The sequence below is a fragment of the Enoplosus armatus genome, chromosome 23 (genome assembly GCF_043641665.1).
Source record: "Enoplosus armatus isolate fEnoArm2 chromosome 23, fEnoArm2.hap1, whole genome shotgun sequence".
Classification (NCBI taxonomy): Eukaryota; Metazoa; Chordata; class Actinopteri; order Centrarchiformes; family Enoplosidae; genus Enoplosus; species Enoplosus armatus.
In genome coordinates, this window is record NC_092202.1 from 12,609,114 (window position 1) to 12,636,725 (window position 27,612).

Consider the following 27,612-nt stretch of genomic DNA (forward strand, 5'->3'; position numbering starts at 1 on the left):
TTTGAGGATGTGTGTCACTGTGGGAAAAAGGGGGCAGGGGGGTGTTTGAAGTTATACCTGTGCGTCATTTACCATATTGTCCACCGACCGGACTGGCAAGGTGGCGTCCGGGCAGCTACAGGATTGCCTACAGCAGCTACAACAGACATATCCGTGCCCACTGATCTACATACCGCTTTAATGTCAAAGTCAAATGTGTTGGAAAGTTCAAGAATTATAACCTTGTCAATCGTTGATTTCTGTCTCACATCATTTGACCACTGTGGCCCCTGAATGCGCCCTGGCAGATGGCCGATGCCCGCGATGGGCCTATATTAAATACCTAATGATTTTGACAATCAGGACTAAATTTCTCAAATTTACACTACACTTTTTTTTTATATATACTACTGTAATGACTTTTTCTGAAAATACAACAACAAACAATGGATGGGAAGTCTCCGCACGGCTTCTTTTTTTTTTTCCCTTTTTTTTTTTTTTTGGAGACATTATTTACTTTTTAGGCCACATGTTTTATAAACAGGGATAGCCCATTATTTTGGACAACAATGAAAGAAAACATTTCTTGCCTTAAGGGAGGAGGTAGCTCAGATTGTCATCATAGAAACAATGCGACTTTATTTTCAAAGTCATCAATAACAAAATCAAACAGGATCAGTTTTTAGAAACACCTACCGGATAAGTGCCGGAGATCCACAAAAGAGCTTCGTTTCCAATTAATGGGCAATAGACGGACCTATGGGCCAAACCGCGAGGACCCTGTGAGGGGCTATGCGGATACCGCTATGGAGTTTCCCAGTGAGTTATGGACATGCCTTCATGATTTTTTTTTTTTTCCCTCTGTACACTGGCTTTAGTAGTTAGTCTATTTTCACGCTTTACGCGGGGACTGCATGCATGGGTTGATGTTTAATCGCTCGCCGTGGTGCGTAAAAAGGCGCGTCCTCGTCCTTGCCGGCTATCGCGTTATCGCTATATCCTTAGGAGGGGGGGGGGGGTAAATAAAAGGTTTTGCCAAAGCACAGCAGTGATGCAAAGTGTGGTAGGCGAGCGCTCTCACCAGCAGCACGGCGCTTTTTGACACGGACCCGCATGCCGGTCGGGACCAGCGCACTTGGTTGTGTGCTGGGGCTTGCTGCTGGATTTGACTGAACGCCTTTCTGTTGAGCCGTGAAGCGTGTGCATATATTGAATTATTTCACGATGCGTTTAAACGATGCGCCACCTGTTTGCGAATGTTGCAGAAAACGCGTGGAGGTAAGAGCTGCTGGCGACAGTCCCCGGGCTGGTGCCTTGGCTTTTGTGTGCATTACACGTGCGCTGCATCAGTCTATATGCTCAGTCTGTTTGAACATGTTTGTCACTTTGATGATATTTATGGATATGTGTGTGTGTGTGTGTGTGTGTGTGTGTGTGTGTGTGTATATCTGGAGGTCTGGGTTTCTTTGTGCTCGTTTGCCTAAAAGTTGTCAGATTTGGGCCAAACTCCTAAATTCTAAGACCTATTTCTTCATGCTTCAGGACTGTATTCATTCACCACAGTTCACGGAAATAGATTGTGTAATGCCACTTCCTAGAAGGCTGCTGTACATTAGGCTATGCTGCAAAACTGGGATCTCTTCAATAGCCAGGGATCATGGAAAATTCACATCACTGTCAGGTGATGGATGGGCAAACCTAACAATGACATTATTCAGCCTCAAAAACACAGTCTTTTTGGAGCTGATTCGTGGCATCATGTTGGTCCTGAGCCTTTCTGAGTTGAGCAAGGCACTAAATCTGTCGGAGTTGCGGGTTTGATTCCCACTCATGCTAGAGATGTGTCATTTCCTGTTACTGTAAGCCACCGCAGCTGAAATGGTCTCCCGAGGAGCTGCTGAGTATTGATGACCTGTTTGTTTTTTCTGTCTCGTTTACTGGGGAAAATACGTCTTCAGTCATTCTCCTCTAGCGTGACACATCACACTGGGAAGCTAAGGGTACTGAATGCAAAAGCTGAATCTGCATTTTTTTTTTTTTTGGCACAGTCGTCAAATCATTATATCAGCAGAAAAGAGAAAAAGGTTATCAAAGGCTACCAGCGAAGCCGAACAGGAAATTATGTCACACCTGTGTCATCTGATAACTACTTATTTACAACTCTTGCACGTTGTCATGGGGAAGACCTGGTCAAAATAGAAAGGAGATCGCAAAGCATTCAAAAGCAAACCTCCCATTACTGAAGTGTGCTTTAAATAGCATCTCATCAGCCCTCTGTGCCATTTAACCATCAGTGCCACACCGAATAGTTGCTTTAAATAGCGGAGCTCTTTCTCTTCACCTGTTTTGACAGGGTTAGTTAAACTGGCACATGTCAAAGGCGTCATCTCACGTGAGCATCCGGCCACCTTTCCAAAAAGCATCCGTCACATACCTGCAGCAGAGCTTGCCGTTATCCGAAGCACTGCCACTTGTGGACTACTGCTTCCAATTTAAAATAGCAACAAGGTTTTTGGCAGCTGATGTTGGCAGACAAAGCTGTTAACTTTTAGTTTGGCCACAGTCCTGGACTGCAAATTCCGCCACCATGGTGAGAATGTGTGTGTGTGAGTGTGTATATACAGTTTAGATTGAGGCATTCTCACGTAGGCAATGGTGGGGGTGAAAGGGTCACTGATAATCCTCGAGCTGAGTCACACACTCAAAGGGACAAAGGGACCGCGACAAATGTCAGAGTGTGTGGAAAGGAGGCCACTAGTTTGTCAGTGCAGACCTCTGAAAGTGCTATAAGAGAATGGCCTGTGTTAAAGTGTGCACAGTTCATAAGGGACCACATTGTTGATCTGAACTTTTACTCTTGAACGATGATGTAGAAAGACCCCCAGGGCTTGTATAAACTTAAAAAGTATCTCAGGAAGGTCTTACCATATGCACAAAGATTTAAAGTTTGTGATTTACTTTGAAGTGGAAAACGTTACAAAAGTCTACTAGTACATTTACCAGCGTCTAAGTCAAGTGGAGCGGCCACCTAACAGCCAACAGGGTGAGAACAGGCCCAGCGTAGTAGGATTCATTCCCTGCGCGATATGCTTTGTAATTAGTCCCATTCAGCATTCATTTCCTGCCTGCTTATGTCTTGTATTCCTTATGATTAAATAATGATTTTCAACGAGCCTACGGATGACTGTTCCACACGTCTATAAGTGCTAGTGAATGTTACACACCCGGCGACCCCATTTCCTTGGTGTATGTGTTCATATTTACTGGATTGCACGTCTGCAGGGATTATAAGCGCTTGCTCAGGGGAACAAGGAGGCTGCGACGCTGTTACGAATGTGCGTGAAGCAATTAGGCGCTTGTGAAGTAGGGGGACACTGCGCACCACTACCACTATACACGTACAGAGTTTACACAAGGTTTCTGTGAAAAGTGGGGGTGGTATGAGTCAGATGTGCCGTTGTATAGACACAGACTGATCCTATGTGTCGTTGACAGTCTCCTCCATGACGATGACATCGCAGAAATGTTGGCATGGAGATAAGCTGATTATACTACTGACCTCTTAAAGGACCATTGCTAATTAACTACAAGTAATGGCTGACGTTATTTCTTATTATCCCTTAGTGGTACAGCAGCAAACCTGCAATATTACCGTTTTTTTCCGTTCAGCTAAAGTTTTGCTAGTGGTCTGGGAGTCTAGGGACTTTATCTAGCCTTTATCTGGCCTGCCTCCCTGTGAAGATCATCTGTATTTTCTATCGTGCGTCTGCGTCACACAGCCAGGCTGCTGTGAAAGAGCGCATTCAGCATGTGGCACAGAGGAACGAGGCTGGATGCCCACATGACCCACAACAGTGGAGCCACTCTCATAGCCAAGCCTACCCTTGAGAGTTCAGAGTGTGCTGTGCTTTCCATGGATGTGAGAAGTTTCCTTCATGGTCGTTGAGAAAAGGTTGGAAATAATGTCTACATTTCTGAAAAAGGCCCAAATATAGATTTAGTCCTGTTCCAAATATGGGCTGAGGACACAATCATTTCTGCACTGTCATGATATCTGCAGGTTTCTGTTCATAATCCGGGATGTCACATGCAAGAATGAAACAAAATGAACGAGATACTGCTAAATCATGCTGATTTTACATGATACAGCGCTAGATATCACATTAACTGTAATGTTCAACAGAAGACTGGTCCTTGAGCAGCTAATTTATCCAGATAACAGCAATGAATGCAAGCAAGGCACAATATTTAGCATTTTTTAGGTTATTGTTTCGTAATTGTCACAGACCTGTGGGTGAACAGAAAATGGATAGGATGTCAATAATCTGCATCGTACATGGGAATGAAGTATCTGTAGACAAATTCCTTTAAAATGCCCCCTTGGCAGACCATACGTGAGATGCATGAAAGAGTCACCAGATGTATTTTCACACATATAACGTTGAAAGACCTCGACTGACGTCACCAGATGAGGCTGGTGGGCAGAGGGTAGATGCATTACAAAAGACACAGTTGTTCCAAAGGTCTTGAGGTTTTCATATGTTAAAAATGTGAATATATAATATTTTATCGGGTGAAAATTAATGCATCGTAGTTGTTTTGGTTGACGGCTGTTCACTCTCTCTCTTCTTTAAACTGTACTGAAAGAGATCCGGAGTTTTCATACGTTGGTGGAATTTAAATGAATCACATGGTAATGGTAATGTTAATTTGTGAAGGTGGCCCTGCAGGAATGTGTCCTTAAGTCATGGCTGGTTTAACCCTTGGACAAGGTGGACACATCTGAAAGTTGTTCCCTCTAGTAGCTATAACGGAGTTCATATGTACAGCAGCTGGCCTGTGTATAACTGTATGAATTTGAAAGTAGTGTATTGATGAAAATGAAAATGCATGCAGACCTTTTCTTAGCCTTTCCCCACATTCCCCTGCACATGTCCTATTGGCTTTACTGTGGGAACCCTTAAACTTTGTGTCTCACAACTTCACAAATTGCAATTTGTGTAGTGTAGCATTTGAACGTTCTTGGATTTCTGCATTTAGCCAGGGTGGAAAAGGTACACAAACCTCTAGGATAACGACTCCTCACATACCAGCCAGAGGGGTCCTGCCCAATAAAATCCACTGACTGCGATTATCGCTACCATATTGATCCCGTACTCTTTGAAATACCTCGTCGGAGGGGAAACATGTCAGAGGAGGAAGAGTCTCTGAAGAAGAGTTGTCACAGCTCGGCCGACACTGCCTACTTTCCATAGGAGTGGCTGTTCCCCAAAGTTCAGTGCGAGATGAGAAAACTACATCTCAGCAGGCCTCTCTCGCACATATAATCATAATGCGTTTCATTTAACAGGAGCTCATGTATGTGTGGGAGAAAGTAAGAAACCCTCCCTAGGTGCTACATAATGTTAGTAGCATTCTATAGACAGATGGGGCAAAAGTTTAAATTATGACAAAGCACCAGAACCTTGAGGCATGGTGCAGGAAGCATATTGCGTCAGTCTATTACCATGACTTAGACAAATGTTAGGCCACATAAATACACACAAGGGGTCCCAAATGTTGTCTCACAGCTGCTGCTTACTTGCTACTTGAAATCAGCTCGTTTTCAGCCTTTGAGTGACTGCATTTGTGTGTGTCCGTGATGGCAGGACTGCTTGCCTTGCTGTTGATAGTGTTGGAGTGGACCCGGCCAGGCCTACCGTCCCCGCTGAGGCCTATCTGCGACCTGAGAGTCCTGAACCATTTCATCAAGGAAGCGCAAGACGCCGAAGTCGCTATGGTGAGAGGAAAATGTATGCGTGCACTCAGACCTGAGGGCAGGTGAAGCTTGTGGTCCAGGAATCACCCACAGTGAAGGTTTATGTACCATTCGATGAAACACTAACATTGTTACTCTCTTCTTTTCTTAGAAGTCATGTAGAGAAGGGTGTGGCCTGTCGGAGTCTGTCACTGTACCCCAAACCAGAGTCGAATTTGATGTCTGGGAGAAGAAAAATGTAAGTAACTGCTGACAACAGATTTATGTTAGGTATAAAGTGTAATACTTTATAAGTAATACATTAAGGGAAGATGTGATTACCTGCTTCCTTTCCCCCTGATCGCTTCCATAATGAGACTCTTGCCTTCTTTTCTTTTTTTGCGGCAAGGCATTGGAGCAAGCCCAGGAGGTGCAGTCTGGCTTATGGCTCTTGCAACAGGCCCTCGGCTTGCTACGGGCCTCAGTCACCAACACAGCACTGCACAGCCACATAGACAACTCCATCAGAAACCTGCTCAGCATCAATGCTGTGCTGCGTAGCCTCAACATCCAGGTGAGTTAGGGCAGGCTCAGAGCTGCAAATTCAAAAACAACGGGTCAGCAGCTGTGTTCGCTGGGAGCCTTTTGTCACCTCTGTAGTGTTAAAAGAGCCTAATTATACTAATATTATGGAGAAAACATCAATTTGAATCAACTGGCACATTCCCAAAGAAATGTAATTCACTCTGAAGGGACAGTTTAAACCCGTTCATGTACATGCTCTTCCCGATTATTACCTAGTTTGAATATCTAGTGTCTTTTCAATCAGGCTAGCCCACTTGAGGTAAGCTGGGAGGTGTTCCCCTGGGAAGACGCACCCCGCTCTTCCATTGCTTGTCTCTTGCGAGCGTTGTCAATCACCTCTCCCTCAGTTTAAAAGAAAAAAAGGTATTTATGGCCATATTTTTTCAAAGACGTGCTGGATTCTATCTGATCACCTACTGTGGATCTTATCCTGCCATTTGATGTAGTCATGAAGTCAACACTTAAGTACGACTCGTCTATCTAAATTCATTATATTTGAGAGGAGAGTGTTTTTTTGCCCTCTATTCAAGAGATAGTGGTTGTACTTGTTTCTTGTAATGGTGTAATGGTGTTTTCTCTGGTAATAGAGAAACTGAGGGATGTCATGGGACATTCTCTAGAAGTGTCTTATCTTGTAGGCCGTGACAAAGCTGTGGGCACTGGAGCTGCTCTACAAGCCTGTTCTTAGATAGCTGAAGTTGTGGCAGCACAGCCTTTGAAATGATTCAGGTCCAAGCCGAGGCCTTGTGGATAGACTAAGCAGCATGTGTCCACTTTCATCATTTTACACTGGGAACAGTTAACAGGGTTCTTACACATGAAAACCAAGACACGTTTTGAATAAATAAATGTAAATAAATAAATGTTTTTCCAAGCCTGGCAAGATTATATATTTATCGTGTCAAATTGAAGACATGATTTACATAAGAGTAGTTTAGTACTTTCCAAGATAAGATACGATCTCTGTAGTGGGATGTCTGAATTTTTAACTTTACAAGCCAAAAGAAATGACATGAAACGGGTCAATCAGATGCATATTTCTGTCATTTTCTTGCTCACTCCTACAGAGGAAAATATAGCATGTTGTAGCGCAGGCTTTTGAGATTTCGTCAAAAAGAGAAGGAAACACGAGCAGATTTTCCAAATTACATCAAGAGCATCACGTTTCTTTCCATTCTCTTTCAGGAATATACCCCGCCAGCAAGTGCAGCGGGGCTCGAAGGAACATGGAGGGCGTCCTCGGCCACAGATCTGCTTCAAGTCCACGTCAACTTCCTGCGAGGCAAAGTGCGCCTCCTTCTTTTGGATGCGCAGGCTTGTCAGCAAGATGTCAGCTGATCCCCCCTACTCCAGACGAAGCTGATTTGTGTTTCCGAAGGCAAGAGGAGGGACTTGACACTGCTGACCTGCACGCTGGGTCGGTGTGGAAAGAGACAGATGCAGCCATCCTCGCATGAGGGGAAGAAGCAGAAAGGAGAGGACAGTCCCAGTCGTAGGCTTTGGATGGACAGGAGATGATTGCACCTTGGAATGTAGATGTGAAACATGGACATGGTGAAGCACACACTGACCAAAATGAGGCCTTTGGGAAGCACTGCTCCAATAGCTGTTCTACTGGCACTCTCTTGCACTTTGTGTGTACTTTTGTGTGTGTGTGAGTTAAGACTGCAAGTTTAAATCTGTACATAGTGTGTATGTGTGTCTTTTTCCAGTGACTTTGACCCCGACGCTCATCTCTTCAGAGTGAAACACCCAGAAAACATCGATTGCACCTGGAAATTGGAGGACTGTGAGGTTGCGACAGAGCATCCATTTCCAACACCACTGCAAGAGGGCAAAAATGAATGAGGCCTCAGCCCACAAGCCTTTTAACCTTTTACAACTATGCCTCACTGAAACATTAGTCTCTTCTCTTGGATTGTTTTTCAATGAATATTTTAATATATTTTTAAAAGTTGTGTTATTACTATTTATACAGATTTTCTACTTTTAAGCTCCAGTCTTTGTGTTTTTTAGTGTCAGATCTTTAAGATTGTATGTACCCGACTAGCTGTTAGTTTCACATCGCATATTCCTCCCAAATAACAGGACGAAGTACTAAAACGTTGCCGCAGAGGTTGAGTTACAGTGGACAAGGGAGCAAGAGGTCAGTGAGGAGGAGGAGGGTTACATGAGAACTGTGAAGCTGTTTTGTCGTTATCTGTGTTTTTGTTGCTGCCTAACCAAGACTCAACCAGTCTCCCCACACGGATAGCCTGGGAAAATGCTGTTTGGATTTTACAATTAACATCCTGTGAGGTTGTAATTACAAGTGCTTTTCCAGAATCTGACGCTAGTTCGTCATCAAACAGCAGGCAGGCAATCAGCTAGTCCCGGGAACATGAGGCCTCCTAAAAAATGAATGCTCAACTATTTCAGACTAGTTAAGTGTTCTTCCTTGTTTTTTTCCGGTATTTTTAAGTCTTGTTGTGCAAGTGCAAGATGTTTTTAAGGATGTTTGTCCATGTTTTCTTTCCTGTTATGTTTGTGTTGTTTTGTCCCATCACTGTATAATTTGCTATTTAAATACAAAATATTATTCTTGGATAAAGAAAGGCTAGATGGAAGCACAACAAGGGGAAGTCTGTCCATTTCACTCATTATATCTTTTTCTTGTTCACATCAGTGGAGTTGGCGAGCTTCTGCCGTTCAGATGCTGAATACAAGCTGCCATCACAGACCTTAAATGAGTGTCATTCATTCAAGTAACATCCTGATCACATTTCTCTGCCCTGGATGCAGAAGTCATATTCATATTTATTTTTGCCAAGAAATCAAATACATGGTCTTCCAGAAAACTGTCCATTACATATTCATTTTGAACATAAACACCACCAGCAGTTCAACAATCTGAAACCAAACTTAAAGTGACTGCTGACATCTAGTGGGCATTTACTACAACAACAACAACAACACCTGCTTGAAATTTAAACTTAGGATTCCTCAGTCTGTATAATTATTTGTATCTTTAAAAACATACCGACGTATATCTGTAAACACTTGCACAGACTCTTTAAGCCTTAAAATTAAAAGAAACTTGTACATTTACATTTGGCACAGCCATGTCTACAAGTATTCAATCAAACTGAGGTTTCACCTGGCGAAACACCACTGTTGCTTCAAGACATGCAAAGCGAAAAAGCAACGATAGTAACAACTGGCATCTGACAAAACACATGACAAAAGAGAATAATATATAAAGGTCCCAATTGGAGTATTCCAACACAGTTTAATGACAGATGTACAGCCAACACACTATATGTCTGCTCCATTCTGCAGTCCTCTGCTGCCGTCATCACAGGTCTCCACAATGTTATATCTGTCAACTGATTTACGAGGGAACAAACGGGACTTGAAGACTAGTAGAGAACCTCGATTCAGGTCACTGAGGATCAGGGTAGAAGACCTTGATATGAATGGCCGAGTTGTTGCGTGTACGCGTCATGGGCTCCCCGGCCTCGTCAGGATCTTCGGGCTCCAGGTCGTCCACGAGCTCCACCGTGGAGGTGTTGGCTGCCAGCTGCAGCACCCCCTGGCTGCTGGCCTGCAGCTGAAGGGCGATGTTGATCGCCCTGTTGATGGCCAGGCCCAGGCCGTGGACACAGATCTCCCTGTGACCCCCACCTTCCAGCAGCTTCTGACAGCGCGCCAGCTGAGCCCGGAAATCAGTCTTCATGTTGACATAGACGTCGTTCCGTCTCTTTGGGAGTTTCCGGGGGAGGCGCTTCCTAAGGGTGTACTCCACTGGGTCCATCTCTACAGCCGGGGAGGTGGAGTCAGTGTGAACCGGGGCCGTCTGGGGGATGGAGGACATTCCTGGGTTGCGTGGCTCTGCCATAGTTCTCGGTGGATATATGTGCTTGGGCAGCAGCAGGGGGGCAGGCAAGGAAGCTAAGGAAATAATACATGATACATGATTCCTTCCAGCAAACATACAGATATCCTATTTGGGCTGCAGCTAACATTACCTCTTCATCAGCTAATTATATTTGAATTTTATCATTTGATCTATAAAACGTAAGCAAATAGTGAAAAACTCCCATCACTATTCCCCAAAGCCCAAGGAAACATCAACGGTCCAAAACCCAAAGATACTCAGGTTAGCTAGCTTCTATGATGTGATGACTTGCTTTAGGAAATTGTGAAGGGGGATTTTCACTAATTTTTTAAAAACATTTTAGATAATCAGCAGGTTGATCATGATAATGGTCAGTTTACAGCCCTACACCTACAAGGCACACACTACACAGACATAGACAGACCACACTGCGACACTGTTACTGGCGTTCCATCATCAGCTAGTGGCCACAGAGCTGTAGAGACACAGGCTAGCCAAACATTAGCCACATTTGTGACGCTCAGCCACACAGCGTGCCCCTGGCAAACAATGTACGGGGGAGCGTAGTTCACCCACAAGGTGAGCACACTTACCTTCAGAGGATAACTTCGAGGGAAGAACTTGTCTTATCTTATCGCTAACGTCGGTGGCACGCGCATTTCTGTAACAGCGGCATTCGCTTGCGCCAAGCTAGCTGTTTATGTTCTGTGTGCCCCGGAAGTGGTAACACGCTAATGCGCTTCCTGGGCCATTGCACTGAAACGGCAGCGGAGGCAGCCCGTGTACGTGTTTCCACGCCGACTCGCCAACATGTAACATTCCGCCAGGCGTCGAAAAGTATAAGACCCTCTATCTCTAGAAGGAGGACTCACGACACCTACTAGACCTATCAGCCGCTAATAACATTAATAATAATAACCAGAGACCATCTTGCGATGGGACTACGCCAGCCATAACCTGTTTGTCAAACTGTTAGTTATTGCTACATCATTAGCCTACATGAGTGGGTCACACCACACCCACATACTGACAAAGCATTTTGCGCAGAAGTCGACCATTAACGGTGATCCACGACTTAAAACGAATGTGAGCCAGAGGTGTAAAGTCTGAACTCGGCCTTCATTTTGATCACATCAAAAAACATTTTCAAAACACACTGAAATATGACCTGGAAAGTTTCGTGCACCTGACAAATACCCTATACCTGCATACGCTCTGTTGCTCCAGTTTGTTCCATTGTGCTCACAGGTCATGGGGGTTAGTTAAGTCTAACGACTGTGCTTTGTGACCTCACATATTGTTATCCAGTAGCTAAGATGATGTTGGTTGATATTTGCTTTTTGTTTACTTTAATTTTGTATTTTCTTTTTATACTTTTTGTAACCATTTACTCTTTTGATAAAACTCAAATAAAACTGGGTTGTATTCTGTACATTCCAGGCAAAATCCTGTGTTGCTCCTCTCTGAGATCATCCAAGGAGCCTCCCTCAGGTAAGAAGATCACTCTCCTTGAGATATGCCGACAGTATAATAATTTGACTTTAATTGGTGAATGTTGATGAAGGTTGTTCATATTGCAATGCACTACATGGAAGGACGTGTTGAATAGGTTCAGTCCAGCTGTCTGATGTTTTGCTGCTGTTGTGTTATGTTTGGAGCTACGGTTAAAGTTCTCTGAAAACTTGGGACACAGGGTGGGATTTCCCAAATTAATCTCTAAATTATAAATTAGGGATTAGGGCTTCGAGGCGGCCCATTATAAAACCAGGCGAGTGTCCTCAGACCGTCAGAGTGGACCTCTTCCAGTATTGATCTGTTCCTTCAGGATCTTGCTGGAGTACTACCAATCTCCAAACTGCACACAGATATTTCCGTTAGTATCCGGCTGTTGGCACACAGTCAACTAGATAGGCCTGAAAGACAAGATACTCGGCTTCCTAAACAGACTAAGGTGGTCTTGCGTGTAGATTTTGGGAGCCCGTTCGAAAAGCTAAGTGTTGGGTCGTAGAACAGCTGTCACTCAGTGTAATATCCACATTGGGTGGGGTTATAACCTCTAGGAACCACTTCTTTCGAGCACAAGTTCGAATAGCTGTCTTGTTTTCATTTCAATTAAGTATCTGGTGAAAAATACTTACATTTGTAAAGGATTAAAAGTGCATTCATTCTATATGTGGTGCTGTCAACATGGAGACATTACTTCCTTCTGTTAACTTATCCAATAAAGAGACAAAATCGTCAGACTGGCTATGAATGTCTGCCAGGTCAGAATCACAGCATAGTGTATAATAACTTCTAGTTAAGTATTATGACTTCATCTGATCATATAGTTTTACTATACTTTTTCTAAAAATTCCATTATTTAACATTTTTCTTCATCTCAAGTCTTGGGTTTCTGAATTCAACGAAGAATGTAAAAGCAAGACAACAGCTGCAACAACTTTTCAGATTTACTCGACATTTCATCCATCTCTCAACTGTTTAGAACATGAAACTCTTCACTGCTACATCACCTTGCTGTAAGGTCAACACAACCTCCACACCAACACCGCTACATGTGAGGTGAGCTAACATCAAACTGACTGTACCATGAATCACTGGCCAGTTCCCTACACCATCATCAAATTAGTTAGCTAGCTAAAGCTGGCTTTGATCAGTGCTATTAGCCTGACATGTTTCCATAAATACTGTGAAGTCACACTGATCATGCAGCACAGATTCATCAGGAGTATAGCTGGACCACAAGGTATATGTCAAAATAAAAGTTTGCTAAAGTAAAAAAATGCCTAGAGTAATTGATCCCTCTACTTCCACACCAGAGCAGAGAGCAATGAAACCACAGATTTAAACTAGAGTTTTCAATTTTTTAAATGTAATAGTCAGTGGGAACTAGGGAATGCTAACCACAGCATCTTAGGCCCTCTGTCGTGTTAGGGGTGAAGTGGAAATGAATTTCTGCTGCAGTGACATGACTTGTTAGAAATCATGACGATAAATGATGCCCACATGAGATAATAAGACAGTAAGTAAAAAATAAGTATTTTTCTAAGTGATTAGTGGTAAGTAGTTTTACTTAATTGTTTTCTCTCCTGTGTTTGTGCCAGGATAATCTTGCTTGGACCCCTAATTACAGCTTCAGCTTCAGTTATTCCTGTAAAAAAGTTGAACAAATGCCTCAAAGGAAGACATCAAGCTGAAAAATCATTTTACACGCACCATGAAGACAGCTAGACAGGAGAAAACAGCTTTTCAGTGAAGATCTGAATAAGTCTAAATCCAACTAAACTAAAATACAACTGGGTGAATTCTCAGGATGCTACATGTTCTACTGTACTGTAAGAAACTTATTTGAATTACATCTATGTGTTATTAAAAATGGTTCAAATGCTGTCAAGTGAGGTGCTAGATGACTGTATGCGAGGAATATTTGAATAACATGCAGAACTGCTCAGTCAAGCTGCTCAGTGTCATGTGTGTTAATCTGCACCAGCTGTGGCTTCAGAGGGGCTTGAACACCGGAATATTGCACAAACATCAGTATGGCTTCCGTAACATGGCAGATAAAATCTCAGCTGCACTTGTCAATAATGAATTTATTTTTTACCATATTTCTGGATCTATCAAAAAGCGTATTAAACAGCGAATCACCACATTTTGTTAGATAACACAGTATGTGTGTTGTATGGCTAAAACGTGATATTTATAGGAGAGAACAGGGAAATGAATGAGAAGGCAAACTAAATACAACAAAACCAAACAGGACAGAAGCTAGGGGAGAAAGAGAGAAAGACTGGCTGACTGCCACCAACTTATAAAGTCATGCAGCAAGACCAGGTGAAGTGAATCTCCCTGATGACCCAACTCCGCTCACCAGGCTCCTGGATGGAGGGGCCTGCACTGTTGGGTTGCCATTCTCACAAACTGTCTCTAAATATTACAAAATCTAACGTCATTACTTTCTGTGGCAAGAAGACGTATTGTAAAAACTCATCAAAGATCTCAGAATAAAGACATGTCAAGTGATTAATCTCAAGTCCAAGCAACTAAATTTGTTGGACTCCAAATAGCACACCAGCAAATATGAAAACACAAGTTAAACACTGTTAAACCTTCACAAGACACACAGGAGCGAGGGGGACAGTTGTGAGTGGCATGTGCCCCCAAGCTCTTGTTCCAGCACAGCCTATTTGGTTTTGGTTTGGCACAAGATGATGGCCTAAGTCTCAACAACAACAACAACAACAACTCATAGACTTATATGACACAATTTTCTTTACTGTAGGTCGGCTTTCTGTAATGTTGAATATGGTCGAGGTGGGAGCTGCTGTTGGTTGAAAAATGACTTAACTACGTAACTATTGGATTTACTATGCTATATTGTTTGTTTTATTTGTTTACAATGAATCTCACAAGAAAAGCATGAAATAAAATCTAAACCTGTGATTAGAGAAAGTAACGAATACTCTCCCCTGCTCTCCCAAACACCAGAGGACACCAGACAAATAAGTTTCGCTTTACTGGAAATGAAACCACATCATCATTTACTATTCCTTGGAAACGAAACAGAGTTGCAGGATAAAAGGAGACGCCTGCAATAAGCTATTGAATTGCCAGGGAAGCGCAGAGCTTTATCCTCAGGACAAGTACTTAATGTTTAACAGAATATTGCATATACAGTAGATAGGACTCTTGGATCAAAGAACATATACTATTTCACCATGGATGACTCTCTCCTGCAAAGGTAGGCAACGTTTTTTTGTCAGTGATTTTTTTCCTAAAACAGAAGCATGACATCAGCAGGTTCTATCTGTCCTCTACATGTACTATAGTGGGCTGAACACAGTATTTTTTTGTTTTGGTCTATATTGTAGTCTAGCAGGTTGCAGAGTCCACTTAACTGTGTGTTTTTTGTGTAATATTGATAGTTGTTGGGGAGGCAGGTGTTACAAGGTTCTTTTCTTTTACTTTCAGTGAGAAGCAGTTTGAATAATCTGGACCAAGTGTGGGATGGCTGAGAGTGTACCCGCAATGGAGAACTCTGATGAGGAGGTAAAGCTAGTTTTTACAACTCTAAACTTAAATAACAATAAAATGACAAGCCAAATATATGGTGTCCTATCAGCTGTTGAATGAATGGGATGAATTGATTTATTACTCTGAATATTTTCTCAATTACCAAGGAGTTCTGTGATGCGTCCGACTCCTTCCTTGATCCTTACTGTGAGGGAGAGGACACTCCACCGACACCACAGTCTGACTGTAAGTGTGGCTGCCAATAACTGATCTAATTTAACGAGTAAATACATGCTGTAATGTGGAGATAATGAGCTGTACTTCTCTTCTCTTGTGGCAGATGTTCCTCAACCAGGAGAAGTAACAGTTCTCAGTGCTGGCCAGGAGACTGTTTCTCTTGGCTTACCGCTCACTGATTGCTCTGTTGGTTATACACTGCAAATAGATTACTCCTGTGACACACACGGAGGCTGTTTGATCGCAGAGGACTCCAGCACTGTGAAGGTTGAGGGACTGAATCCTGGGACTGAGTATACTTTCAGCATTTCAAGGATTTCAGACAATGGACAACGCAGCAAAGCAACCTCACTATCTGTCTTCACAGGTAAATCTAGAAAACAAATTGGTAAAAAAAAAAACAACTAGGAAAGTCTTGTCTGAATGGTCTTTGGGTTCATAATTTACATCTTACACTGAGGTATGCTCTCAGTGTATGTTATAAAGGTAAAATGGTGGCAAATTGTATTTCTACATATTAAGTGCATGATGTGATTATATGTGTCTTTGTCTTTTACCATACCTTTTGGGCTTGGCAGTCAAACTGCCCTTTAAAATACAGACAAACACTGACGGGACTTGAATTTCCAGTTATGAGTGAAACCATTATCTTATTCCCACAGAGCCCAGCTTTCCTGTGCAGATTACAGTCGATCGGGTTAGCAGTGAGTCACTGTCTCTGCGATGGGACCCTCCTGCTGGTGAAGTGGAGAGTTACATTGTGACTTGTTGCAGTGAGGAAGAAATTGTGCAGGAGTTGACAACGGACACAAACAAGCTGACTCTCAGCAACCTGAGGCCAGGGGTGTGTTACTTTCTCTGGGTTTTTGCACAACTTAGGAATGGAAGAATAAGCAAACCAACTGTAACATCTGCCCATACAAGTAAGTGAAATAAAATCATAATTGCAATAAAAAAAAAATGAAGAATTCATTTTTGAAATAAAGTCACAGTCTTAAGGGTAATATACACATTTTTACGACTATGCAAAGGTTTCCAAAAGAAACTCAATTAAGTTTTGATACAGGTTTGATACAACAGAAAGCTCTACATCGCTATACATTAATTTATTATCATTGAATTCTGAATGACTGCCAGACACAGTATGTAGAACCATGAACATCCAGAATTCATAGAGATGTGGTTCATTTTTGTCCCATTTCATTTTGTCATGACAGCCAGAGACAAAACGTAAAATTAATGACATGCACCAACAATGTCACTGTAAAATAGAGGGAGAGTAAACCTTACCTTACCTTAGCTACTCTATAACGGACCAACGAGGGCCTTGATGGATGGAGAGAGGACCTATCAGTCTCTATCTCATAACTAATGTCAATATGTCATATGTCAATGTCATAAACACAATCTATATGGTCTAAATTGTAGAACAATATTACAGAAAACACAAAACCATAAGTAAAATTAATTAATATAGTCGCTTAGTTGGATTTAGTTTAGATTATATCTCAACAAGACCAAGGTTTCACACCTGCAGTTTGGTTTATTTGGAAAAATAAATTGTACAATGTTGCCTTGTAGTTCAGGTCCGATTTGTGTTCAAACTGGATTACAAAAGCTGTAAGCATGTAGTCATATTGGCATATTTTCTTCAATCCCAAAAATCAATTTATAAAACAACTAATTATTAAAAAACTATTTTAATAATCAATTTGTTTTACATTCCCTTGTTCCAGCTTCTCAAATATGTGGATTTGAATCTTTTCTTTGTCATATATGATAGCAAACTAAATTTTGAATTTTGGACTGTTGATCAAATAAAACAAAGCTATGTGAATACATCTACTTGGGCTGTGGGAAATTATAATAATCGGCAGATCAATCAACGGTGAAAATGGAAAAAAAAAAAAAAAGTAGCACCATCAGACCACGGGAAATTCCTGGTAATGTATGTTACTTGGCAATAAACAGTTTCTGATTCTGAAATAATTGTTAGTTGCGGCCCTAATTGATTGTCCATCACAGTCTCACAGATAAAAGAGTTGCGCTCTTCACAGCAGGCCACTCTCCTCTCTTCTTCCTCCCCTCTCCCTCCCCTGGCTTCTGCCCTCTGACAGGCTCATATTAGGTAAGACCTGACTCTTGAGATTGGCAACCAATCAAAAATGTCAAATGACTAGAGCAAAACTGCCCAGGTTCAACTCTGAAGGTAAAGTAAAATGAATTAAACTAGCTAGCTAGCTACTTAAATTAACCTACAACGTCTCAACTGGCTTGTGTGACGCATGCAAGCATAGACTTTATGCCAGCCACAGCAATGATGGGAATGAGGCAGGCGGACAAAACTAACGTCAAGGTTAAGCAATGGTGTGGTCCACGTTTAAGGTGTCTGAAATCCCATTACAAGATTCTTCCAGGCAGAAATATGGGAAATATATTGTAGCATTTACGATTACAGGTAAGAAGGATATATAAATGTTTCGACTCCCTCAACCTGTTGTTTATACCTCTTTTGGGGGTCCAAGTCTTAATAAGGGGGATCAGACCTCCCCCAATCTCCCCCGTAATTTGAACAATGCATTCCCTTCACCCATAAGCAAACTAAAATACTGACACTTTTTTTCTCTTCTAACAAACACATCCAAAATACACTATACTCTGATGGACATTTTATTTGAAACACCTTTCAAGATACCACTATACAATTCAACAACACGACAAAATAAAACTTCCAAAAGAACCATAAAGTTGAATCAACACTACTTAAAACAACTCGATAAAACCTTTGTGAAGTTGAGATTTAGTGCAGGGCTGTTGTATTAGACTGCATTAGGTTTAGCTAGGTGTACCTCGTAAATTGGTAACTGTGTATATATTTTGCAACACATTTTTCTTTAGAATATTGAAATAACCAATGATGGGTTTAATAATCATTGTTTTCATGTTGCAGAGACACAACTGGAGAGCTTGTTGGAGGATCTGGGGTTGGAGCACCACTACAATGAGAAGCTATCCCTGAGCACAATACTTCAGATTGACAAGAACACCATTACTGATGAACCCGCTGAGTGTAAATCAGATCTTGCATGGTATTTTCTGAAGAAACTGATGATGGTTAATGTGACAGCTAGGAATGTGAAATGTACATTAGCATGTGAGTCAAACTGTGGTGAACCATCAGGGAATACAAGGTTAGATCTTGATAATCTGGTCAACAGTACAAATTCAGGTGACACGCTAAACCCCCTTGACATCATCACTGCTCTGTTTCTGTGTTCTGATGGTTTTGTACGGCAGGAAATGGCACTCAAAATGTCCATGTGTCAGTTTTCTGTTCCTCTGCTGCTTCCCAATTGCGACACAAGGAAGTGCACACTCATGCTTTGGGCCATGAGAGACATTGTTAAAAAGTACAGACCTCAGTCACTTTCAGAATCCAAGGGCTTCATGGAAGACAGAATTGTTGTCTCTGAACTTCCAATGATATCGTTTGTGAGACTGGGTGAGTGCTCCTTGTCCAAGTCAGAGATCCTCAATAAGCTTCTGAGCAATTCTCAGCAGTACCATGATACCTTTGTTCACCATGATATGGACTGTGGTGACAGTCCAAGGAGAATATCCAATGGATTGGCTGAAATTACTTGGTACCATCCTTGTGGGAACAAAAACATGGATATTTTCAGTGAGCCAGTAGCTGTAGCTAACCTTCGTGGGGACATTGCTTCGTTTGAAACACAATTTTCCTTTTTGTGTCACACATCGGCAGCGGTTTTTGTGTTCTTTGACAATTTGGACTCTGAGTGTGAGCTGCTTACCAAAACACACTACAAGGCACAGATGTTCTTGGTGGGTAACCATCAAAGCAAGCGCTTCAGTTTAGATGCTCTACAAAAGGTAGCAACCAAGTTGGGCCTGACTAACAGCAACATCCTTTTGAAGAAAAAGGACATGAATGATGCAGATTTTGTCAAAAAACTGAGGAAAACAGTCAGAGATGTAGTTGAGAACTCAAAGATGAAAATGCAAATAGAGCAGATGGCTGACATTGCCCATGAACTGGGAATCTTGGTTGATGAAGACTCCTCAGAGTGCCAGACTGCCAAGAAAAATGCAGATGCCATCAGTGAAGAAATTCAAGACATCCTTGAATACAAAGAAACTCAGCTACCCTTTCAAGGCAGAATATGGAAGGAATTGACTTGCTTAGAGAAGGAAGAATTTCGGCTTCGAAAAGTTGGGTCTGAAGATATCGAAAAGTATAAAAGTGATCTTCACGTACAAAAAACAAAACTTCGGGAAGAACAGAACTCTTATGACATGTCAAATGCGATGACATGTTTCATCAAAGCAATATCAAGCCCAGGGATTGAGAGGTGCTATTTCCTTAAATGGATGCGAATGAACCTCGATAACCTGTCTCGAGAAAAACTGTCTGGTCTCAGGGAGCAATACAAAAAGAAATGCAAAAATTCAGAGAACAAAGAGGAGATCAAAGAAATTGACAGACAACTTTCCAACAGCTCGCTGGGGACTGAACACTTCTTCCGTGAAATGGGTCAGATCTATGAAGCTTCAGTCTCCCTTCCAGAATCAGACCCGTCACGTCAACAATTACAGCATCTGCCCAAACTATGTGCAGGACTGTTGCTTGATGGATTTCCCCTTGAGCTTGTAGATGGAGATGCATCCAACATACCTCTCAGATGGGTGAGTGACGTTCTCTCTCAGCTCAATGACTTGGTGTCTCCAAAGAACAAGATACTGGTGGTCACAGTGCTTGGAGTTCAGAGCACAGGAAAGTCCACTCTTCTTAACACCATGTTTGGAGTGCAGTTTGCCGTCAGCAGTGGTCGATGCACTCGAGGTGCCTTTATGTTGCTCATCAGAATCAATGACGATGTCAAGAAAGTACTCAACTGTGACTTCATGGTGATCATTGACACTGAGGGCTTAAAGTCACCAGAGCTTGCACAACTGGACAATAGCCATGAGCACGACAATGAGCTTGCAACACTTGTTGTGGGATTGAGTGATATCACCATTATCAATATTGCAATGGAGAATTCAACAGAAATGAGGGACATCCTACAAATAGTTGTGCATGCTTTTCTCAGGATGAAAGAGGTGGGCAAAAAGCCCAAATGTCAGTTTGTCCACCAGAATGTATCAGATGTTTCGGCCAATGAGAAGAACTTACGAGACAGGAAGCTGCTCTTGCAACAGCTGAACGAGATGACCCAGGCAGCAGCCAAAATGGAAAAGAAAGAGGAGAACAAGAGCTTCACTGATGTGATGGAGTACAGTCCAGACACTGGGAACTGGTACATTCCTGGACTCTGGAATGGAAACCCACCAATGGCACCAGTCAATGCAGGGTACAGTGAGTCTGTTTACGAGCTCAAGAAAAACATAATGCAAATTTTGGGAAGTTGTGAGTCATCTGCTAATAATATCTTGGAGTTTACGGAGTGGATGTCAAGCCTGTGGAATGCAGTAAAGCATGAAAACTTCATCTTCAGCTTCAGAAACAGTCTGGTGGCTGATGCATACATGAGGCTGTGCACAGAATTCAACAGATGGGAATGGGAGTTCAGAAAATACATGTACACATGGGTGACAAATACCGAAACAAGAATTTCCAATTTCGGTACAGTTTGTGTGAAATCTGAGGTATCTGAAATGGACGAATTTCTGAGTCATTTTAAAAGTGAAGCCAACGCTGTGCTGTCTAAATGGGAGACAAAGCTTCTTGACAATCTGACACAGTACTTCAAGCAAACAGAGGGTCATGTCTATCTAGTTGAAGGATACAGAGAGGACTTTGCAAACAGTGCAAAGAGCCTTCGACGAGAAATGGAGAGTTCTGTGTTTAATCAACTTGCAGTAGCAGCTGACATGAGACAGGGGATGACAGAACTTGATCGAATCAAGGAGACCCACACAAAACAATTAGAAGAGAAAGTGCGTGGATTGATTGACAAATGCCGTGGGAGAAAAGTCCAGATGACAGACAAAGAGCTGGACGAAGAATTTGACAAGATGTGGAACGAAACAGAGAAAGAACTATGCTTCTCAAAAATGAAGGTCAAGGATATAAACACCAGTGTGTTTCAGCACCTGAGAGGAAATCTATCACGCAAGGGAAGTCATACAAGTGAATTATTAAGCGCAAAACGCCTGCAAGATTGTGGACTGGTGCCTTTCAAATACTCAGCTGAAGGATTTTGTAAACGGTTAAAACACACATTCAGCAAGTTGTTCAACATTGAAGATCACGTAATGGCTTCACAAAACATGGCTGACAGCATCATAGATGCTTGCACACAGTTTGTGACTGAAAAAATGGAAAGAAAAAGCAATTACCATGAAACTTACATCCAGGAGATCCTACACATGATTGATGAGAGGCTGCAAAACAATCAGAATGTTAAGAGAGACACTGAGTTTGAAGTTTCCCTAAAACTGCACATCTGTGGATTTGCAGCCAGACAGTTTCAGAAAATGCATGAAGATTTCATACATGTGAATGATCCCTACAGATGTCTGAATCAAAACAAAGAAAAGTTTCGTGCTGATTTCAAAGATGTGTTCCATGAACGAGACCAGTGTCAGAAGAAGGCAGAAGAATTCACAGGCCGCTGTTTGCGGCCTGCAGTGGAAGACTTTGTCAACCGATCCTTGGGTCCTGATATCATTGGTGAAATGCTGACAAGTGAGATGTTCAGCACACGAATATTCTGCCAGTATTCAATTTTACTGGATTTGCTCTCAAAGCATGACATTGAAAAGTATCTGAGCTATATTTGCTCATATGAGGATTATGTAAAGAATTGGACCCTTGACCAAATAGTGGAGCGCCTCTCAAGTGGATCTAAGCTGTTTGAGTTTGAGGATCGACATATCCAGTCAAGTGTCATCAGCATAAATGATGCTATCGACAGAGCTAAAAAGAAAAAGACTGACAACCTGAAGACATTCATTGGAGCTGTCTGTCAGGAACTTGGTGATAAACTGGTCATTTCCCAGGGTGCTCTTGGTGCTTTCATGATCCTGAACAATGCCGACCAGGAACAGTTTGCTCACTGGCTCAGTGTCTGCGTTAAGGACATGGCACAAGCTCTTAGAGAGAAGTTTAAAAAAGTAACCATCCAAATGAAACTAAACAATCTTCACGTGAAGCCTCAGAATGAGCTTTTCGCCAAAGTGATTGGATGTGGTAAACAGTGTCCATTCTGCAAAGCGCCTTGTGAGGCAGGAGGAAAAGAACATACTGAGCACTGGGCTTCACTACATCGGCCAACAGGTCTGGGTCAATACAGATCTTGTTCCTCACACAAACTTGTCACTGACATATGCTCTTCTCTTGTGATCACTGACAGGGAATTTCGCTGCCATGATACAAACTTTGAATCTCACCCTTACAAGCGTTACAAAGAAATTTTCAGAGACTGGAAAATCCCACCAGACGGAAGCCTTCAGGCATCAGAGTACTGGAAATATGTAATGGCAAAATTCAACAAGCAGTTTGCAAAAGAATACATTGCAAAGACTGCTGATATTCCTGCAACTTGGAAAACTATTACCCGAAAGCAAGCAGAAGAAAGCCTCAAAGAGTCATTTTACGTCAAATGAGAGACTACATGCTTTGTGGTTACAGAGATGCACATCCTCCTCATTACGTTCACTGATTCGTCATCCTCTCATGGATACTTTGATCTGACTTGTTTTATATGATATAGAAGAGAATCACAAATAGTAACATGCTGTATATAAGATGACAAGGTTGAAGATATTGTCAGAACACAGATATTTTACTCCAACAGCTTACAATAGGGAAATAAGAAAATAGTCATCAAATAATTAACTCCATGTTTATGTTAATGAGGACATTTTTAATTACTTTTTGATACTTTGAGTTAATGTACATTTTAGGAAGATATAAAATGTTTGAATGTATGAGTGTCATTTTATTGCCACTGAAAAGATGTACACAGTTAATTAAAGCAACTTTTTTTTTTTTTTAAATCAAATGAATCAAGTATGATATGTGATTGTTTACTCGGAATTTAGAATCTGTTTGTTTTTGTCTTTGTGAAGTATCTGATACAAAATATTTACATTTTCGATGCATTAAAACATCATTCAGTCTAAATGTCAACATGTAGGCGATACATGATTTTTTTTTTATCTTTATCAAAAATAGCATGAATTCTATATGTGGTGCTGTCAACATGTATACATTACTAACTGGTACAATAAAGAGACAAAATTGGCAGAATGGCTATGAATGTCTTTAATGTTTCCCAGATCAGAATCACAGCATACAGTGTATAATAACTTCTAAAGTAAACAGAAATATCATCACCTCATTTATTTATATAGTTTTACTATACTTTTTTTTTAATAATCATATTTTTTAAAATTCCATTATTTAACATTTTTCTTCATCTCAAGTCTTGGGTTTCTGAATTCAACAAAGAATGTAAAAACAAGACAACAGGTGCAACTTTGCAATGGAGACCAAGCTGGAGATTTATGTTCGTGAGTGTGTACGTGTAACTGTCTTTGTGTAGGTTTGTCATCGTGGGGAGTTAACCATGTGCAGATGCACCTCTGAGCTGAACCAGGATCGCTGGATAACCTCAGTGATACGAAGTCTCCTGTTTTGCTTGGCTGACTGCAGTTTTTGGGCATGTTGAAATAAGAATAAACCAAATCCAGCCACAACTGTGAGAACCACAGGGCTGCAGTGGGTCACTTTATACTATAGACGAGGCTACAGACTTCATATTACAGACGAGACTAAGTATGTGTCCATGTACATCCAGTCTGATCCACTGTTAAACACACATGCTCAGAGTCTGAAAGTGCACTAGACTTTCCAGATTTACTTTCATCCATCTCTCAACTGTTGAATCTGTTCACTGCTACATCACGTCACTGTAAGTTCAACACAACCTTCATACCCACAATGCAACACAGTGTGTGGAAGGAAAAAGTCAGACCGCCTGTGTGATGTCATTACTCTACCAGGATGTGAGGCATCTTATGGTATCAAAGCCCTCATGTCTGTCCCACATGTGATTAAGTGACTACACTGCTACATGTGAGGTGAGCGAACATTTCATTGACTGACCACAAATCGCTGGCCAGTTCCCTACACCATCATCTCAGCTGGCCAAAGCTGGCTTTTGTCAGTGCTCGTAGCCTCTGAGATGTTTCCATGAATACTCTGAAGTCACACAGATCATGCAGCACAGAGTAAAGTTGCAGCACAAGTGATATTTCAAAACAAGAGTTTGAAAAAAACAGAAAAAACAAAGCAAAAAAGTCTCTACTTGATCCCTCTACTTCATCCCCAGAACGGAACTTAAACTATAGTTTTCAAATTTAAAAATGTAACATTCACTGGAAACTAGCAAATGTTAACTACAGCATCTTAGGCCCGCTGCTGTGTGCAGTGGAGATGAATTTCTGCTACAATGACTTTCCTGGTTAGAAATCATGATGCTACAGGATTCCCACATGATAATGGGCAACATGAGATTAAGAGTAAAATAATAATAAAAAAAAGTAATTTTCTAATGGCATGAAATGTGGAAAGTGGAAAGCATTTTTCACTCACCAATTTGAATTTGAAACCTCAAGCTAGTGGCCATTTTTTTTTGGGCAAACTGCACCTGTTGTCTTTTGTTGTCACAAAATAAGCATTTCATTCATTCACTCAAAAAAAGAAAAACTAAAAACAAACAAGAAACTTAATATTTACAAATATTTTGTCTGTTTGATTCTTACACTTGAAAATGTACAGTTTTGATCCTCTTCCAGACGTGTCTGTCTCTGTCCTGCCACCCAGTTTGGTATTTTTCTTCACACATCCAGTTTCCTCAAAGTGGGCCGACTGCAGTGAATCTGTCACGATGGCGCCCTCCAGTGTTAGCTTATAAAATAGACAAGGAAAAAGAACAGACCAAACTAAATACCTTGTTTCTGTTTTCACCTCCAGTGGTGTCACCGTAGCTGTGTTGTGGTGAGGTTCACTTCACAACCCCTCACTGCCTCCTTATCCACAGGAGTGAGTACAAAAGGGTCCATATGGATCTGATCAGACATATCAGATCCTCCGTAGGACAGATCAGTAAGGTATCCTCCTGGCAAACACTGTGGGTAGAAAGATGGCCAAGCCTTTGAATGTCCTTATTTGCTAGTGATCAGTTCGTCCTCTCTTTTGATTCTTCTTGATTTCTACATTTAAGGCTGTGAGTCTTTTTCCAATCTCCTCCCAAAGTCTCTTTTCCACAGCGTGCACCTTTCCTTGCGCTTCTGTCCATCATCTGTTGCACAGCATTTATCCACCTGCAGCACACCCAAGTCAGTTGTTTTGTGTTTTACATTGTGCACATTTCCCTTTCAGTGGGCTTACAAAATCTCTGACAGGAGCAGCCAGGTATATCTCTCCCCCTCCAGCCCTCCCTCACCACCCCGTTAGGCAGTAATAAAATAGAAAACAAACAAACAGGCTAAAGCTAGAGCACAAGCAAAGACAGCACCGGTGACTAACTTTTCCCATACTGGATGTAGGCTACCATGTGTTCCTGTGGGCTCAAACAACAGCACATCAGTTCAGTTAACATACTGTGTTAACCACAGTATAACTCATGACCCATGTTTGAGATCCTTAGCAGTGAATCGGAGGGGGGGGGGGGGGGGGGGGGCATCGCTGAGCTGTAGGCCTGCACATTCTCACCCGAAAGAAAAGAGCGGAATCAGAGACAGCAGCTGTCAACTGTGTTGCTTTTACCCTGTTTAGGAGATCCGAGCCCCCTTTTCATCTTGCAGGCCGTGAAGGCCCACTGGTTACCCTCAGTGTGCTTAGAGTTTAATTTACAACTGATGAGCTCACAAAGAGTCACTAGCTTAGTGAACTAACCCTTGAATGTGAGGATAATAGCAGAGCTGAACTGAGGTCAGAAATTGTGTAGAATGGCGCTGACACAGTGAAGTCAGGTGTTTTGTGGTGACAGCGGGGGAGTTATGGGTGATCACCGCATTATGGGCGTCTGTTTTGAATATAAAGCTAGTGTAGGGACGGGAGGAGATGTTGATACGGAGCGGGATGTTTGGGTACGCAGCAGAAAGGAGCTCATTTTGGAGTCTAAGTTTTTACCATGGGGGTGATCCTGTCTGTCTGCCTCTCTATCTCTTTGCTGTCTAATTAGGGCCCACCTATGCCTATGTGAAGCAGTCCTGATATCACACACACACACACACGCACAGACACACACACTCTTTCTCTCACAGGCACACATCAAACAGAATATGCATGTTGCTGGAAATAGGGGTGCAGACAGGAGAAGGAAGGTGTACTTAAAAGAGCAAAGGCTGCCTGTCTCTGCTTTGTTTCTCACCCTCACTGAAATACAAAAATAATTCTGTACAGGCAAGCTACAACAACAGATTTGGCACCTCACGTACCCTAAAAAAACGATCATCTCCACACGGACGGAAAGAAAAAGTCGCTACTGTAGGATGATGGGCTTGCTGTTGGCGTGCTGCATCACCTGGTAGGAGAAATACGTCTAAATAACATCATGAAGGAGAGAATGAATGGAAGAGTATGTTCACAGTTGTTGCTTTGACACTACCGTCTTCTGGGATCAGTTTTTTTTTTTTTTTAAGAAATGTTTGTTGGGAGGTAAAGAGGATTTGTTGGGTTACTACTGGATTTTCTGTGATGTTCTTGTTCTTGTGAGGTAAAACAAAAACCAAAATATCCAAAGTGGACCGATATGATTTGATTAGATTTGGGAAACGTGCATTGACAGATACAGTGTCCTTTCCCCCCGTCATCATCTTTAAAAATAATTCATGCATAGAATCCCACTGAGAAAGCCCATTTATATACTTTTTCCTTTGTACACATTTATATATAACTATATATAATATCATTTCTCTATATCTATATTTTCAGCAAAAAATCTTTCCACAAAAAACAACAATTGAACAAATGATTCAAAAAAAAAAGAAAGAAACAGAAGACGAAAGAAAGAAAAAAACACAATCGAGGGCCAGTTTGGCACTTTGTCATGAGAACACACAGCATCTGTTAATTGACAGCAAATAGGAATACTCTAAAATTTTCTTTAGTTTTTTTTCTCCCTCGATGAGAAAGCAAACACAGTAG

General features: G+C 41.7%; 3 protein-coding genes across 4 annotated transcripts; 2 read left to right on the forward strand and 1 right to left on the reverse strand.

Moving 5' to 3' along the window:
* The first annotated feature begins 719 nt into the window (after window positions 1-719).
* epoa (erythropoietin a) lies at window positions 720-7,639 on the forward strand. Its single transcript, XM_070929997.1, has 5 exons — window positions 720-798; window positions 5,628-5,758; window positions 5,889-5,975; window positions 6,126-6,290; window positions 7,487-7,639. Exons 1-5 carry the CDS (start codon window positions 720-722, stop codon window positions 7,637-7,639), a joined length of 615 nt encoding a protein of 204 aa, XP_070786098.1.
* Window positions 7,640-9,057: 1,418 nt separating this feature from the next.
* pop7 (POP7 homolog, ribonuclease P/MRP subunit) lies at window positions 9,058-10,887 on the reverse strand. Its single transcript, XM_070930073.1, has 2 exons — window positions 10,772-10,887; window positions 9,058-10,231 (listed from the first exon to the last, which is right to left on the reverse strand). The coding sequence occupies exon 2, from the start codon at window positions 10,176-10,178 to the stop codon at window positions 9,723-9,725; it is 456 nt and encodes a 151-aa protein (XP_070786174.1). The 5' UTR covers window positions 10,179-10,231; window positions 10,772-10,887; the 3' UTR covers window positions 9,058-9,722.
* A 4,308-nt stretch (window positions 10,888-15,195) lies between these two features.
* Window positions 15,196-23,700, forward strand: LOC139305949 (interferon-induced very large GTPase 1). 2 transcript variants are annotated; one of them, XM_070929901.1, is made up of 6 exons: window positions 15,196-15,227; window positions 15,359-15,437; window positions 15,532-15,795; window positions 16,091-16,351; window positions 18,379-18,570; window positions 18,625-23,700. In XM_070929901.1, exons 1-6 carry the CDS (start codon window positions 15,207-15,209, stop codon window positions 23,058-23,060), a joined length of 5,253 nt encoding a protein of 1,750 aa, XP_070786002.1. In that variant the 5' UTR covers window positions 15,196-15,206; the 3' UTR covers window positions 23,061-23,700. The 2 variants fall into 2 exon arrangements, with proteins under 2 accessions (XP_070786002.1, XP_070786001.1); XM_070929900.1 differs by having other exon boundaries at window positions 18,379-23,700.
* Window positions 23,701-27,612: the final 3,912 nt, after the last annotated feature.